The sequence below is a fragment of the Gadus morhua genome, chromosome 18 (assembly GCF_902167405.1).
Source record: "Gadus morhua chromosome 18, gadMor3.0, whole genome shotgun sequence".
NCBI lineage: Eukaryota > Metazoa > Chordata > Actinopteri > Gadiformes > Gadidae > Gadus > Gadus morhua.
This window is the reverse complement of record NC_044065.1, coordinates 5,213,053-5,228,052: the sequence shown is the minus strand read 5'-3', so window position 1 is coordinate 5,228,052 and position 15,000 is coordinate 5,213,053. Positions and strand designations below refer to the sequence as shown.

Sequence of the window (15,000 nt, the reverse complement as noted above, 5' to 3'; positions counted from 1 at the left end):
ATGTTGAATGCAGACTTCGCTACCTCATTTTGATATCAATACTTCGATATGGCAATATATATATATATATATATATATATAATAATATATAATAATAAATACATTAAATTAACTACACATTGTGTAAAACATGCTATAGCCATTCTAGCCATATGAGGCTGTCCGGTTATTTCATAAATAAGGACGAAGAGCATTGTTTTTAGAAGTCTAATTGAGATATTTTACCTCCACCTCTTCCACCCCCCCCCACCTACCCCTCCACCACACCTCCACCCTACCTCCATCCCCAACACCAACACCATCTCCTACACCTCCTGAACCTCCAACACCTTCTCCACCAACACCACCAACATCACCTGCACCTTCTCCACCTCCAACACCTCCTCCACCAACACCTCCTCCACTAACACCTCCTCCACCACCACCTCCTCCACCACCTCCACCACCACCACCACCACCTCCACCTCCTCCACCACCACCAACACCTCCTCCACCACCACCACCTCCACCACCACCACCACCACCACCACCTCCACCACCTCCACCACCACCACCACCACCACCACCTCCACCACCACCACCTCCTCCACCACCACCACCTCCACCTCCAACACCACCTCCACTACTAACACCATCTACACCTCATGAATCCTCCACCACCACCCCCCGACCCCCTAACCCGGCGCCCCAGGTACGATGGCGGGCGACCACACCCAGCTGGAGTTCCACAACGTGGAGACGGGCATCGTGACAGAGAAGCGCTTCATCCCCGCCGTGCCGTCGAACTTCATCGGCCACCTGCAGGGCCTGACGCTCAACGGCATGCCCTACATCGACCTGTGCAAGAACGGCGACATCGACTACTGCGAGCTCAACGCCGTCATCGGCTACAAGAGCATCGTGGCCGACCCCGTCACCTTCCGCTCGCGCTCCAGCTTCGTCACGCTGCCCACGCTGCAGGCGTACTACTCCATGCACCTCTTCCTGCAGTTCAAGACCACCTCCCCCGACGGCCTCATCCTGCTGAACCGCGGCGACGGCAACGACTTCATCGTGGTGGAGCTGGTGAAGGGGTGAGGCAAGGGGGAAGGAGGGGGAGCTGGTGAAGGGGTGAGGGAGGGGGAGGGGGAGCTGGTGAAGGGGTGAGGCCAGGAGGAGGGAGAGGGAGGGGGAGCTGGTGAAGGGGTGAGGTAAAGGGGAGGGAGGGGAAGCTTGTGAAGGGGTGAGGCAAGGGGGAGGGAGGGGGAGCTGGTGAAGGGGTGAGGCAAGGGAGGGGGAGGGGGAGCTGGTGAAGGGGTGAGGCAAGGGGGAGGGAGGGGGAGCTGGTGAAGGGGTGAGGCAAGGGGGACGGAGGGGGAGCTGGTGAAGGGGTGAGGCGAGGGGGAGCTGGTGAAGGGGTGAGGTAAAGGGGAGGGGATGAGGGGTGAAGCAAGGGGGAAGGAGGGGGGGGGGGTTGAAGGGTTGAGGCCAGCTTGTGTTCGGGGAGGGGGGGGGGGGGGGGTAAAGCCTCATCCTCCAGAAGCGCGCTGTGGTTGTTGTCATGGTTTCACCGTATTGATCCAGTCCTGATCCTCAGGGCCCGGCTCCTGGTCTGGTCAGATCAATACAGCACAGAGTTTACAGAACAAGCAGAGCATCGACCAAAGTACCGTCTGGCTCATGGAAATCGGAACATGAATTTAAAGGAGGAAATACAATGAGCCAAAACGACAATGACAATAAACACGGATCACAATAGTCTCAGTCTCTCCAGGGTTCAAATCAACCTGTTTCCAGGTGGGGTTTCAAGGTTCCTCCTACATATGAAGGAGCTGCTGTGACATGAAGGGCCGACTATTCCTACACCACTGAGGGGCCACTGCAGCAAGACAGGAACCCATAGTGGGAAAGTCTACAAATACATACACTTAACATCTCTCTGTCTCTCTCCCTGTCTCTCTCTCTCCCTCTCTCTCTCCCTCTCTCTCTCCCTCCCTTCCTCCCTCCTTCCCTCTCTCCCTCTCTCTCCCTCCCCCCTTCCCTCTATCCCTCTCTCTCCCTCTCTCTTCCCCTCTCCCCCTCCCCCCCTCTCTCCCTCCCTTCCCCTCCCTCTCCCACAGGTACCTGCACTATATCTCTGACCTGGGGAACGGGGCCCACCTCATCAAGGGGAACTCCAACACGCCGCTGAACGATAACCACTGGCACAACGTGCTGATCTCCCGCGACACCAACAACCTTCACACCGTGAAGATCGACACCAAGGTCACCACGCAGACCACAATGGGGGCCAAGAACCTGGACCTCAAGGGTAACGCACACTCAGGGGCCCGGAGGGGAACACACACACACACACACATACTCAGGGGCCCGGAGGGGAACACACACACACACACACACATACTCAGGGGCCCGGAGGGGAACGCACACACACACACGCTCAGGGGCCCGGAAGGGAACACACACACACACGCGCACAGGGGTCCGAATGAACATCCACACGTATGCACATACACAGGGGCCCGGAAGGGATCACATACACACACAGGGGCCCAAATTAAAACACACACACACACACACACACACACACACACACAAACATACACACAGGAGCCCAAATGAACACACACAAGAACAAAAACACACAGACTCAGATACACAGGGGCCCGAATGAAAACTCACACAATCACACACAAGGGCCCGAAGGAACACACACACTCACACAAACTCAGACACACAGGGGCCCAAATGAAACCCAATACTCAAACACAGACAGGGGCCCAAATGAACACATACACAGAGCCTCAGACACACAGGGGCCCAAAGTAACACACACACACACACACACACACACACACACACACACACACACACACACACACACACACACACACACACACACACACACACACACACACAGGAGCCCTGGATTAACAACAGCGACCAGCCGAGAGCTGGTCATTTGGCAGGTAGAAAACTGGGCATCAATCTAAACACAATTTGCTTGGCTGGGAGATTTCTACACTCTGGCAGGTGACAAAACCCATTACTAGTAGAGTGTTTTGTTTCCTGCACACAAACGCACACACAGACACACAACCCATAGACACGCACACACAAACACACCCAGACACACGCGCAGAGACCCACCGATAGACATACAAACAGCCACCCACAAACACCGATAGACACACAACAGCTACACACATACACACACACACACACACTCACAGTGATGACACTGTGAAGGTTTGCGCTCTAGGGCGATGTCAGGTGGATGCAGCTCAGTAACATGACATCCATGCTGTGCTGTTGATTTAAAACGAGATGTACCTAAAATAAGCTAGCGTAGGCGTTAGATCATGATTCATAAATGAAATTAATATTTAAATGGAATTCTATAAAATGTGGACATGACCAACATATTGGTGTGTAAGGGTTAGCTTACCCTAGCTAATCCTAGGGTTAGCTAACCCCAACCACTCCTAGCTGCAAAAGAAGAGCAGGATTTTTCCTGTGTCTGTGTGCGTGTGTGTGTGTGCGCGCATACGTGCGTTTGTGTGTGAGTGCGCGTGTGTGTCTTGTATAGATCTGTGTCTCCAGAACAGCGAACCTGGTTAAGGCCAGGCTTGTTGCCAGGCAGCCAGCAAAAGTCTCCCAGGGTGCGGGCGGACGCTGTGTGTGTTTGTGTTTGCCTTTGTGTTTGTGTGCTTGCGTTTGAGTCGATGGATGGATGGATTCACTTTATCGAACGCCGCCGCGTAGACGTTCCACCACACTGTCCCGCGATGCTCACTGTGCGTGGCGCCCCCTGCAGGCGACCTCTACATCGGCGGGGTCACCAAGGAGATGTACCGCGACCTGCCCAAACTGGTCCACTCCAGGGAGGGCTTCCAGGGTTGCCTAGCGACGGTGGACCTGAACGGCCGGCTGCCCGACCTGCTGGCCGACGCGCTGGCGACCACGGGCCAGGTGGATCGAGGCTGTGAAGGTGAGGAGGACCACCAGTGGTATGGGTCCCCAGCAGTATGGGGCCCCTAGCAGTATGGGAGCCCAAGCACAGCTACAGAGGCCCGCGCTGGACAGGGTTACGACAGGTTATATGATCAATCTCCTTGATGATCTGCCTTATTATATATCTTAAATTGGATATCTTTATTTCTATGTATAGTCCTTTTGGCTCTCTGGTGAAAGAAAGTATAATTTCCGCCCCTCCTGAGATGGAAAATAATTCAAGCCCGGATTTAAATTGATGTCATCTTGCAAAGAGGAGATTAAACAAATCAAATGAAATCACGTTAACCTGACCGGCGCTTTTGTTTCAGCATGCATGGCTAGTTCAGTCAGACCCTGTTTAGTAGGAGAAGGCTTCCTGCCTCTCCTACATCATCTGGTGATGATCATAACAGTTCATTCGTTGTATTGTCAGCGCAACCTCAAGCCCAGACAGGATTCAGGACCTAGTCCTCGATAGAAGACAAGAGGATGCTGGTTCAGAATTTGGCACAAACTCTTTATTAAAGTACCATTTGGAAAGAGAGTCTTGTATTCAACTGTACTACGCTACTGTCCTTTATCATCCATATCTTCCATAATGTATTGTGTCTCTCTGCTCTGCCTGTGCATCTGTACACGTAGAAAGCCTTTGTGTTTGTGCTCTGCTTGTGTGAGGCCCTCTCTCTCTGAGGAGGACGTAGAAGCAGACCACAAACACTCACAGTAGACCTGACGTTTACCTGTGGGCGTGTCATCTCACGGTGATCCACAGGACACAGAGATTGACGCACCACCCCTTCCTCCTGGGCTGTCCTCTGCTCGCTTCTCCCTCCACCTCTCGCTAAGCTAACCACCTCAACTCAGCCGTCGTAAATTGTGTACTTTTTATTTTCCCCTCTTTTTTATGTCTTCATTCGTTTATTTTTATGCACACCTTTTCGATATTTCAAAAACTCCATCTGTTACACACACACACGCCAATCTCTCACTCTCTCTGTCTGCCTCTCTGGCTCTCTCTTTCTCTCTGGCTCTCTCCCTGTCTGTCCGTCTCTCTCTCTCTCTATCTCTGACTCTCTCTCTCTGTCTCTCTAACTCGATCTGCCTCTCTCTCTCTCTCTGTCTCCATCTGCCTCTCTCCTTCTGTCTTCCTCTCTCTCTCTCCCCCCTCTGTATGCTTGTCTCTCTCTCTCTCTCTCTCCTTCTATGTGTGCCTGTCTCTCTCTCTCTCTCTCTCTCCCCCCCTCTGTGTTCCTGTCTCTCTCTTTCCTCCTCCGTGTGCCTGTCTGTCTCTCTGTCTCTCCTTCTCGGTGTGCCTGTCTCTCTCTCTCCCCCTCTGTGTTCCTGTCTCTCTCTCTCCTTCTCTGTGTGCCTGTCTCTCTCTCTCTCTCTCTCCTTCTCGGTGTTCCTGTCTCTCTCTCTCCTTCTCTGTGTGCCTGTCTCTCTCTCTCTCTCCTTCTATGTGTGCCTGTCTCTCTCTCTCTCCTTCTATGTGTTCCTGTCTCTCTCTCTCTCCTTCTATGTGCTCCTGTCTCTCTCTCTCCTTCTATGTTCTCCTGTCTCTCTCTCTCTCTCTCTCTCCTTCTCTGTGCTCCTGTCTCCCTGCCTCCTGTCTCCCTGCCTCTTGCCCCCTGCTGCTCTGCCTCCAGCCATCGCTGCCCCCTGACTAACCATCTCCTCCATCTGCTTGTGCTTTCCTCCGCCGTTCGGCCACTAAAGTTGCGTTGCTGAAAGCTGACTTGCAAGGTACTTCGCTGTGTATGGCGCACATGGGAATCCCACGTGACGGCAGGCGGGTTTGTGTGTGTGTGTGTGTGTGTGTGTGTGTGTGTGTGTGTTTCTCTGTAAGTGTGTGTGTGTGTGTGTGTGTGCGTGCCCAGTGCCGTGTGGATCCCAGCGATCCAGAGTCAAAGGTCAGGGGGGCTAACCTGCCGCTGAACTGTCCCCTCCTGGCCACCATAGTGATGTCATCGCCGTAGCGATGTCATCGCCATAGTGATGTCATCGTCTTCGTGATGTCTTCGCCATAGTGACACCCTCACCGTTGTGACAGTCCCCGAGTTTAACCCCCCCCCCCCCCCCGCCTGGGTTTTGATTGGCAGCATGCCATCTCGACCCCCCCCCCCCCCCCGCTGCCCTCTCCTTGCTCAGATCTCAGTACTGCCCCCCCTCCCCCTCTCCCCCCCTCCACTCCCCCCTTGCTTCCCCCACGCTGCTGCTGACACATTGAAGACAGGAGCCCAGCGCCATGAACTCGGGTCTCCAGGACATAAATCTGCCCTCCATGTTTCCCTCTGCACTCCTGTGCCCTGTCCCCCCCGTCCTCCCCCGTCTCCCCCCTCCTCCCCCACCGACTGCATGTCCAGCTCGGCTCCGCCCCCCGCTCGGCGGGAACACGAGTACTGCTCACTCAGGGTCAGCAGGGTACAATGTTTTAAAGAGACGTGCACCGTTGAAGGGAAGGGGAATAATAATAATAATAGTTTTTACATTCGATTTATTTTTTACATTTGATTCAAGTACTCAAAGGCTCTTTACAGAGTGACCACCAAAGAAAATCATTTAATAAGAGTGGATATTAGTACAACGATCAAAAAGAGGAAGGGGTGGGAAGGGAAGGAGGTTACCTGCTGAAAGCAATCGTAAAATGGTGGGTTTTGGGGGTTTAAATGAAGGGAGTGCGTTAGAGTGGCAGCATAATTCCTACCCCTGTATTCGTGCTTGGCCACCGAAACGACTCATTGGCCGATCCATGTCATTATGTTCCTGGAGCCGACTCGCCCTACTTCCTGTCTTCCAGAAGGAGCAGGTGGGACCGTTACACTTCATTAATTGTACAGCTGAACAACAGATCCGCACAATAGTGTGTCCTAAACACACACTGGCCAGGGGCCAAGAAAGAGGAGGATCCGATGAGCTCATCAGCGTGCGGTTCCTCAGCCGAACGAATCAGACTTTAGATTCAATTCGCCTCATGTTCGTTTCAACCAATTATGATGCTCTGGAGGCGGGGCCTGTAGGTGCTTATTTGACAAACACAAACTAGGCCGGCACCAGTGAGAGATACATCTATTAAAATCCCCGTCATGAAAGTTTCATCCACTCACACAAACAAGTTTCTCCTGAGTGGAATATCTCGCCCCCTGCAGTCGTCGGTCTTCGGCTCAGGCTCGGTGAAGTTCTGCTGGGAATTATGGGGAAAACATTTCCGCGACGTAGGGTTAGTTCTCGTGAACGACACCCCATGACGCTCTAAAGATTCGACTTCCTTTCGGCAACTGGGGCCAGATTTTGCTAACAGAGTTGCCCATACATTGGCGACGTATTGTTTACTAGTGACGCGCATGAACAATGGTGGACCACAAGGCAAACGTTTTTCCAGGATATCTTCCTGGTCGTTTTCCCGCAGATATTCCAAACATCTGTCAAGGTGTTGCTTGTATTGCACGAATGACAAAAGCATATATTTTGTGCGGCCTCCATGATCACCATCAAACACAGAACCTATGTTCCACGGCCAACAGATAGGGGGCGGTCATCCTGTTGGTGTGATATATACCGCTGACGAACAAGAACTTCTAGATTCCGAACGCGGTGCGCATGAACGGTCGCTGTCGGGAACACTCGTAGTCACCGGCGACGAGGCGTCTCGTTGTTACCAGCACCATGAATGGGCACATGAGGCCTGCTGGCTCCCAGCTGAGCTGTCCCCTAACGACAGGCCCTGTCCGTCTGCTCTGTCCCCAGGCCCTAGCACCACCTGTCAGGAGGACTCCTGCTCCAATCAGGGCGTCTGCCTGCAGCAGTGGGAGGGCTTTAGCTGTGACTGCAGCATGACCTCCTTCGCCGGGCCCCTCTGTAACGACGGTGAGTGACGTCACTTCCTGTCTGCTGCTGGGTGTGTGGCTCCTCCTCCCAGACATCTCGGGCCCAGAGTGATTACCCACAATGCAATGGTCGCCTGAACCTATTTAAAATCTGTATTATCGATATTCATGATTTTTGGTTGTTGTTGTTGATAAAGTTGGTCACAAAGTGTATTACTCGTTATGATATCCACAGCTATGTATTTACCCGTGCGCTTTCAGTTTCCACCTTTAGAGCTCTATTACTTCCGGCAGCAGTAGACTCTACCTCTAAGACTCTGTAGTGAGCCATCTCCACCAGCAGGGGGCACTGTTGTCCACTGTTTTCCAACCTGGCTGATGCTCGCACGCCCGACTGCTTAGAAATCTCTTTGTGAATCCACTGTAACGTAAAAAATAAGGAACAATTTGATGAACAGCAATAAAAACAAAAAATTAAATTATACATATCTTTTACATTTTGAAGTAAATGTTCCCAGTTTTCGGAACGTCAAGTCCAGTCTAACAAACACACACTTCCCATGAGAGGTTCTCCCCCTAAACCTCTGCTCTCCACCCCTCCATCCCCCCTCCCCCCCTCCCCTCCATCATACCTCCTCTCCCCTCCCCCCCTCCCCTCCACCTTACCTTCCCTCCCCCCTCCACCCCCCCTCCCCCTCCACCCCTCCACCCGACCCGGCAGCTGGGACCACGTACATCTTCGGGCGTGACGGGGGCGTGGTGGTGTACACGTGGCCCCCCAACGAGAGGCCCAGCACGCGGGCGGACCGGCTGGCCCTGGGCTTCAGCACCCAGCAGAAGCAGGCCGTCCTGCTCAGGGTGGACAGCGCCTCCGGCCTGGGGGACTACCTCCAGCTGCAGATAGTAAGGGGGAGCCGGGGGGGGGCAGACACACTCACTAAGGAGGTAGGACTCACCTATCTACACACACACTCACTAAGGAGGTAGGACTCACCTAGTTACACACACACTCACTAAGGAGGTAGGACTCACCTAGCTACACACACACTCACTAAGGAGGTAGGACTCACCTAGTTACACACACATTCACTCAGGAGGTAGGACTCACCTAGCTACACACACATTCACTCAGGAGGTAGGACTCACCTAGCTACACACACACTCACTAAGGAGGTAGGACTCACCTAGCTACACACACATTCACTCAGGAGGTAGGACTCACCTAGCTACACACACATTAACTCAGGAGGTAGGACTCACCTAGCTACACACACATTCACTCAGGAGGTAGGACTCACCTAGCTACACACACACACTCATTAAGGAGATAGGACTCACCTAGCTACACACACACTCACTAAGGAGGTAGGACTCACCTAGCTACACACACATTCACTCAGGAGGTAGGACTCACCTAGCTACACACACACACTCATTAAGGAGATAGGACTCACCTAGCTACACACACACTCACTAAGGAGGTAGGACTCACCTAGTTACACACACACTCATTAAGGAGGTAGGACTCACCTAGCTACACACACTCATTAAGGAGATAGGACTCACCTAGCTACACACACACACTCACTAAGGAGGTAGGACTCATCTAGTTACACACACACTCATTAAGGAGGTAGGACTCACCTAGCTACACACACACTCACTAAGGAGGTAGGACTCACCTAGCTACACACACATTCACTAAGGAGATAGGACTCACCTAGCTACACACACACTCATTAAGGAGGTAGGACTCACCTAGCTACACACACACTCACTAAGGAGATAGGACTCACCTAGCTACACACACACACACTCATTAAGGAGATAGGACTCACCTAGCTACACACACACACTCATTAAGGACGTAGGACTCACCTAGCTACACACACACACACACACACACACTCAATAAGGAGATAGGACTCACCTAGCTACACACACACTCACTAAGGAGGTCGGACTCACACACACACTCACTCAGGAGATAGGACTCACCTAGTTACACACACACTCATTAAGGAGGTAGGACTCACCTAGCTACACACACACTCATTAAGGAGGAAGGACTCACCTGGAGGACCTATAAACACGGGCATTAAGGAGATAGGACTTACACGCACAGGCGTCATGGAGAAAGGACTCACCTAGATACATACACACGGTCATTAAGGAGATAGGACTCAACCACACAGTTGTTATGGAGATAGGACTCACACACACGGTCATTAAGGAGACAGGATTAAACTGGCACCCCTCACCTGAAAGATCTGTTACTTTTTATCGTATTTTGGTTTTATGGACATCATCAGCTGAAATGATAATGCTTTCTGCGGCACTGGCAGCGTTTAGCCTTTTGCGTTAGCAAGCAAACATCTGGTCGATATTCCTACTCCTGAATTTTTGCCTAATGATTTTTGCCAATTGATTTTTTGCCAATTGATTTGGAGCTGTAACAACGCAGATGTGTCCTGTCATGGAAAAACAACGCACAACCTTGGAATGTTATTGACCACACAGAATCACTGTGTAATCAGATATAAACATGACTCCTCAGCCTAATGAGACACAACCAAATTGAATCTGTCTCTACCCCCCCTCATCCTCCATCACTACCTCCTCCTCCACCATGTCCTCCTCCATCTTCTCCACCTCCTTCTCCACCTCCTCCTTCGCCACCTCCTCCACCAACATCTTCTCCTCCTCCAACTCCTCCTCCTCTTCCTCCTTCGCCTTCTATACTTCCTCCTCCTCCTTCTCCTTCTCCATTTTTCTCCACCCCCACCTCCACCTCCTTCTCTTCCTCCTCCACCTCCTTCCCCACCTCCTCCAACTCCCCAACCTCCTCCTCCCAACTCCCCGTCTAACCCCCCAGGACAAAGGCAACATCCGGGTGGTGTTCAACGTCGGAACGGATGACATCAACATCGAGGAGAGCTCCAAGTTCGTGAACGACGGGAAATACCACATAGTTCGGTTTACCCGCAGCGGAGGCAATGCCACGCTGCAGCTGGATGAGCTGCCTGTCATAGAGCGCTACCCGTCAGGTAGGCCCCGCCCAATACCCTCTCAGCAAATCCAAACGCTCACAGGGGCAGTCACATGTCTTGATTGATGATGATGATGATGACCCATTTTGTTCCCATTAATGTTTTATGATAAAAATGATGGAGTCCAGAATCTGATTGCATCCCTGTATTAATAATGTGTATGAAATGTAATGTGTGCGTGTCATAAGAAATGAAATATGAATGTTTAAACCATAAAATGAGAAGTTTATTATAATAGCCTAGTCATCTATGTTATGTAAGGCTTGTTAAATAGAGTTAAAGGTAAATTATGAAAAATAATTATTCAGGTATCATATTTGTGTGCTCATTAAAAAGAAAAAAATAAGTTGGTGCATTTGTTGTTAAAAAATAAGTAAAAAAAAAATTGAGTTAAATGGAGTTAAAAAATAAGTAAAAGAAAAAAGAATGTATTTTTTTTTAAGCTCTTTGGTTCATATTTATTTCTGTTTTGTTTTTTATTTCATCCTAAAGCTGTAATCAAAGATAGTTATCTTAACACAACATCGTTTTCAGTTAGTCCTGAGCTAAAATGCTAAATGCTAATTGTTGTGAGGTTTGTTCTGAGCCTTCTTCCTGTACTCTAAACTCTAGCCAGTCATATAGTAGTATGTGACCGCTGTAACCTTATTTCCCTGTGCTCCTGCAGATGTTAACCCCTGACATGTGCTCTATAAATCAAACCCAATGTACAGAGAGTAAAAGACCGCTCACTGTAAACTGTAATACCTAGCTCCAGCTATCTCCTTCTTTTCCTAGCCTACCTTTGGCCTCGGCTACGTGCTAACGATGAGCAGATCCTTACCTTCTTTTCATTGCTGTTGTTTTTGTATCCAGCTCCTGTGCCACGTTTTGGATGTGCGTAATTACTACTGTGTTTTCATCTCTAAATTAAAGGCTACAATGATAACGAGCGCCTTGCCATCGCCAGGCAGCGAATCCCCTATCGGCTCGGTCGAGTAGTTGATGATTGGCTACTCGACAAAGGTAAAAAACCCTGATTAAAATTCCTTAAAACTTTCAGCATAAAACCACGACCTGAGGACAGTTGAATATTATTACTGTGCACCATCAACTAACATCTAAAAAATATAAAATCCATAACTAAGTATATAAAAGTGGGACAGCTCTAGTGTGTAATAGTGTGTAAACTGTGCCTGTGACGTATCTTGTTAGTGTGTATCTGATAATGTCAGGTTAAAGGGACGTTGGAGCGATTTAAATGTAAATAAATCAGAAAACGCCAAACAAGTACTGATAAAATGGGCTTTATTAAGACTGGTTAATAATTTTATTTATTTATTTTTCATAAATCAAATTTGTTAAACTTTTAAAGAATTTACTAAAGCTAATGTACCCTGAAAAATATACACATAAAGTACATGCAAAGTATTGTGACATGTAAGAATGATGATTAATTTGAAATGAATAATAGAGTAAATAAGTTTGTCCTCCTAAACTTAAGCAGAGCTCATTAAATTAGCCTCTAGTCCCTTTAACAGTGAAGTGCCAGAGCTGATGACTGTGCATGCTTCATGGAGCTGTCACTGCAGTTTTTCTCTCTCTCTCTCTTTCTCTCTCTCTCTCTCTCTCTCTCTCTCTCTCTCTCTCTCTCTCTCCTTCTCTCTCTCTCTCTCTCTCTCTCTCTCTCTCTCTCTCTCTCTCGCTCTCTCTCTCGCTCTCTCTCTCTCTATCTATCTCTATCTGCCCGACGTGAAACACAACGCCGTATCGCTCAGCCATCACCGTAGCAACCATCCGTCAGCCCTCTTCGCCTGGAGGGAGGAGGGTGTTGGGGGGGGGGGGGGGGGGCCCTGACACTCATCCGCTGCCTTCTTCCTCTCCTAAAAATCATACTGCTCCTTCTTCTCCTCTTTCTGATCCTTCTCCTTCTATTCCTCCTCCTTTTTCTTCTCATCCTTCTACTTCTCCTCCTCCTCCTCCTTCTTCTCCACCTTATTCGCATCCCTCTTCTCTTCATAATCCCTTTATTTTTCCTCTTCTTTCTCCAAATCAGTTTTTCTTCTCCTCCTCCCCCTCCCTCCACCTGCCCCTTCTCTTCTTCCTCCTCTTCCTTCTTCTCTCTCAAATAGCAGCTCTCCAGTCTCCCCCCTCAGCCCTTCGTCTCCTCTCAAACAGCAGCCCTCTCGTCTCCCCCCCTCCCCCATTCCTAGTGCACCACTGCTTCCTCTCTGCTTCCTCTCTGCTTCCTCTCTGCTTCCTCTCTGCTTCCCCTCTGCTTCCTCTCTGCTTCCTCTCTGCTTCCTCTCTGCTTCCCCTCTGCTTCCTCTCTGCTTCCTCTCTGTTTCCCCTCTGCTTCCTCTCTGCCCCATCCTCACTCCATTAGAGACAGCAACAGACAGATAGCAGCTTGGAAATGTATTTATCATGTTTGTGACCATTGGTATGTGTGTGTGTGTGTGTGTGTGTGTGTGTGTGTGTGTGTGTGTGTGTGTGTGTGTGTGTGTGTACGTTTGTGTGTGATCTGTGCGTTTGTGCACATGGGTTCTGGTGTGTGTGTCGGTGTGTGTCTGTATGTGCGTGTGTGACACTATGTGTGCGTGCCCGTGTCTGTGCTTGCACCTCCTCCTCCTCCTCCTCCTCCTCATCCTCCAAGGTCGCCAGCTGACCATCTTCAACAGCCAGACCACGGTGCGCGTGGGCGCGGCCGGCGCGGCCGGCGCGGGGGAGGACACGCCGTCCGCGCCGTCGCCGGCCGGCGGGATGTTCCAGGGCCAGCTGGCCGGCCTCTACTACAATGGCCTGCGCATCCTGAACATGGCCGCCGAGGGCCACCCGCACATCAAGGTCGAGGGCAGCGCGCGGCTGGTGGGCGACATGCCCTCCTCCTCCATCACGCCGCAGTCCAGCGCCGCCGCCGCCGGGGGCAACCGCTCCGACTCCGCCCCCTCCATCAGCGACATCACCACCACCACCGCCACCAACCGGAAGCAGGGCACCACCCAGCAGGTCAGCAGCGCTGGTTTCTGCCGCCGCCGCCATTTTGTTTTTGTTTTTTTGTGTTTTCCTTCAAATGTCTTTTGTGTTGATTTCAACCCCCTGTTTGAACTCAAACTGTTTGAGTGTGTTTGTTTGTACACGTTTATATATAAATATATTTACACATATAGATTGAGCCCCTCTTGGTTAGTAGCAGCTACTTTCAGTATTCAAAACAATGTAATAACAGTGTTCTGTGCAGTGAGCGAGCGTAACTTGTCTGTGCGCAGTGATCTAGCGTAGCACGTCCGTGTGCAGTGAGCTAGCGTAGCAATGATCCTTGGACCTTGATCTTAATCAGACTCGCTCACTTTTCCGCGTTTGTCAGTCAAATCTGACGCTTTCTAAAATGGCGGAGTTGGTATGACATATAATATAATAGTAAGTCATGTTTCCTCAATGGGTTTATAAACATTGTCTGTAATTGGCTTGACTGTGAGATATAAACCAAAGGCAGAACCTTAAGTGTTGTTGAACACATCATTACAGTGATGGATCATTCAGATGGCTTTCCTCCAGCCTCTCCTGTAGCTCCTCTTCCTCCCTTCTTCCTCTCCCTCTGAAAATGAGACGGACAGGGTTCTGACGGGCTCTTCTATTTGAACTTGCCAAACAAAACAAGCAATCATTTCAAAAATTCTTTGCGAGCTTTGTCGAGACTGTTGCGCCACAAAAGCCACACACTGAGGAGCGGGGAGAGCCTTGATGAAAGAAAGGTCTTGTTGCACAACACTTTCACGACTGCGTTGGCGATCGCTGTTTTGTCTGGGCCAGGTGTGAACTGGAACAAAGACAATCCAAACTTCGTGTACCCGCGACAAAGGGTGAGACTCTGGCCTGCTGCCAAGCCAACGCTAAGGGTAGCTTGGTCGTACTGTGAACACATGAAACAAACCAGGATATTACATCATACATGAATGGCTGAAGAGGGTGCTGATTCCAAATCGAACGCTTCATTCTGAATGACAATCATGTATAGTTGACGCGTATAATGTGTGCCTGTTTCAGAGATTGGGAAGCTATTGCTAGTATTTTCTTGTGTTGTAGTTTTGTGTGTGCGTGTGTGCGTGCGTGTGTGTGTGTGTGTGCGTGTGTGTGTGCGTGCATTTGCATGCGTGTGTGTGTTTGTGTAT

At 50.4% G+C, this 15,000-nt stretch overlaps 1 protein-coding gene across 1 annotated transcript in view; it reads left to right on the top strand.

Moving 5' to 3' along the window:
• Positions 1-15,000, top strand: part of LOC115531651 (neurexin-1a) — a 28,550-nt gene that overhangs the window by 840 nt on the left and 12,710 nt on the right. Inside the window, exons 2-9 of the mRNA XM_030341012.1 lie at positions 692-1,073; positions 2,100-2,290; positions 3,797-3,970; positions 7,720-7,839; positions 8,521-8,702; positions 10,675-10,846; positions 11,765-11,854; positions 13,485-13,837. Coding sequence (XP_030196872.1) covers positions 697-1,073; positions 2,100-2,290; positions 3,797-3,970; positions 7,720-7,839; positions 8,521-8,702; positions 10,675-10,846; positions 11,765-11,854; positions 13,485-13,837 — 1,659 coding nt within the window. The 5' untranslated portion in view covers positions 692-696. The remainder of the gene's footprint in view (positions 1-691; positions 1,074-2,099; positions 2,291-3,796; positions 3,971-7,719; positions 7,840-8,520; positions 8,703-10,674; positions 10,847-11,764; positions 11,855-13,484; positions 13,838-15,000) is intronic.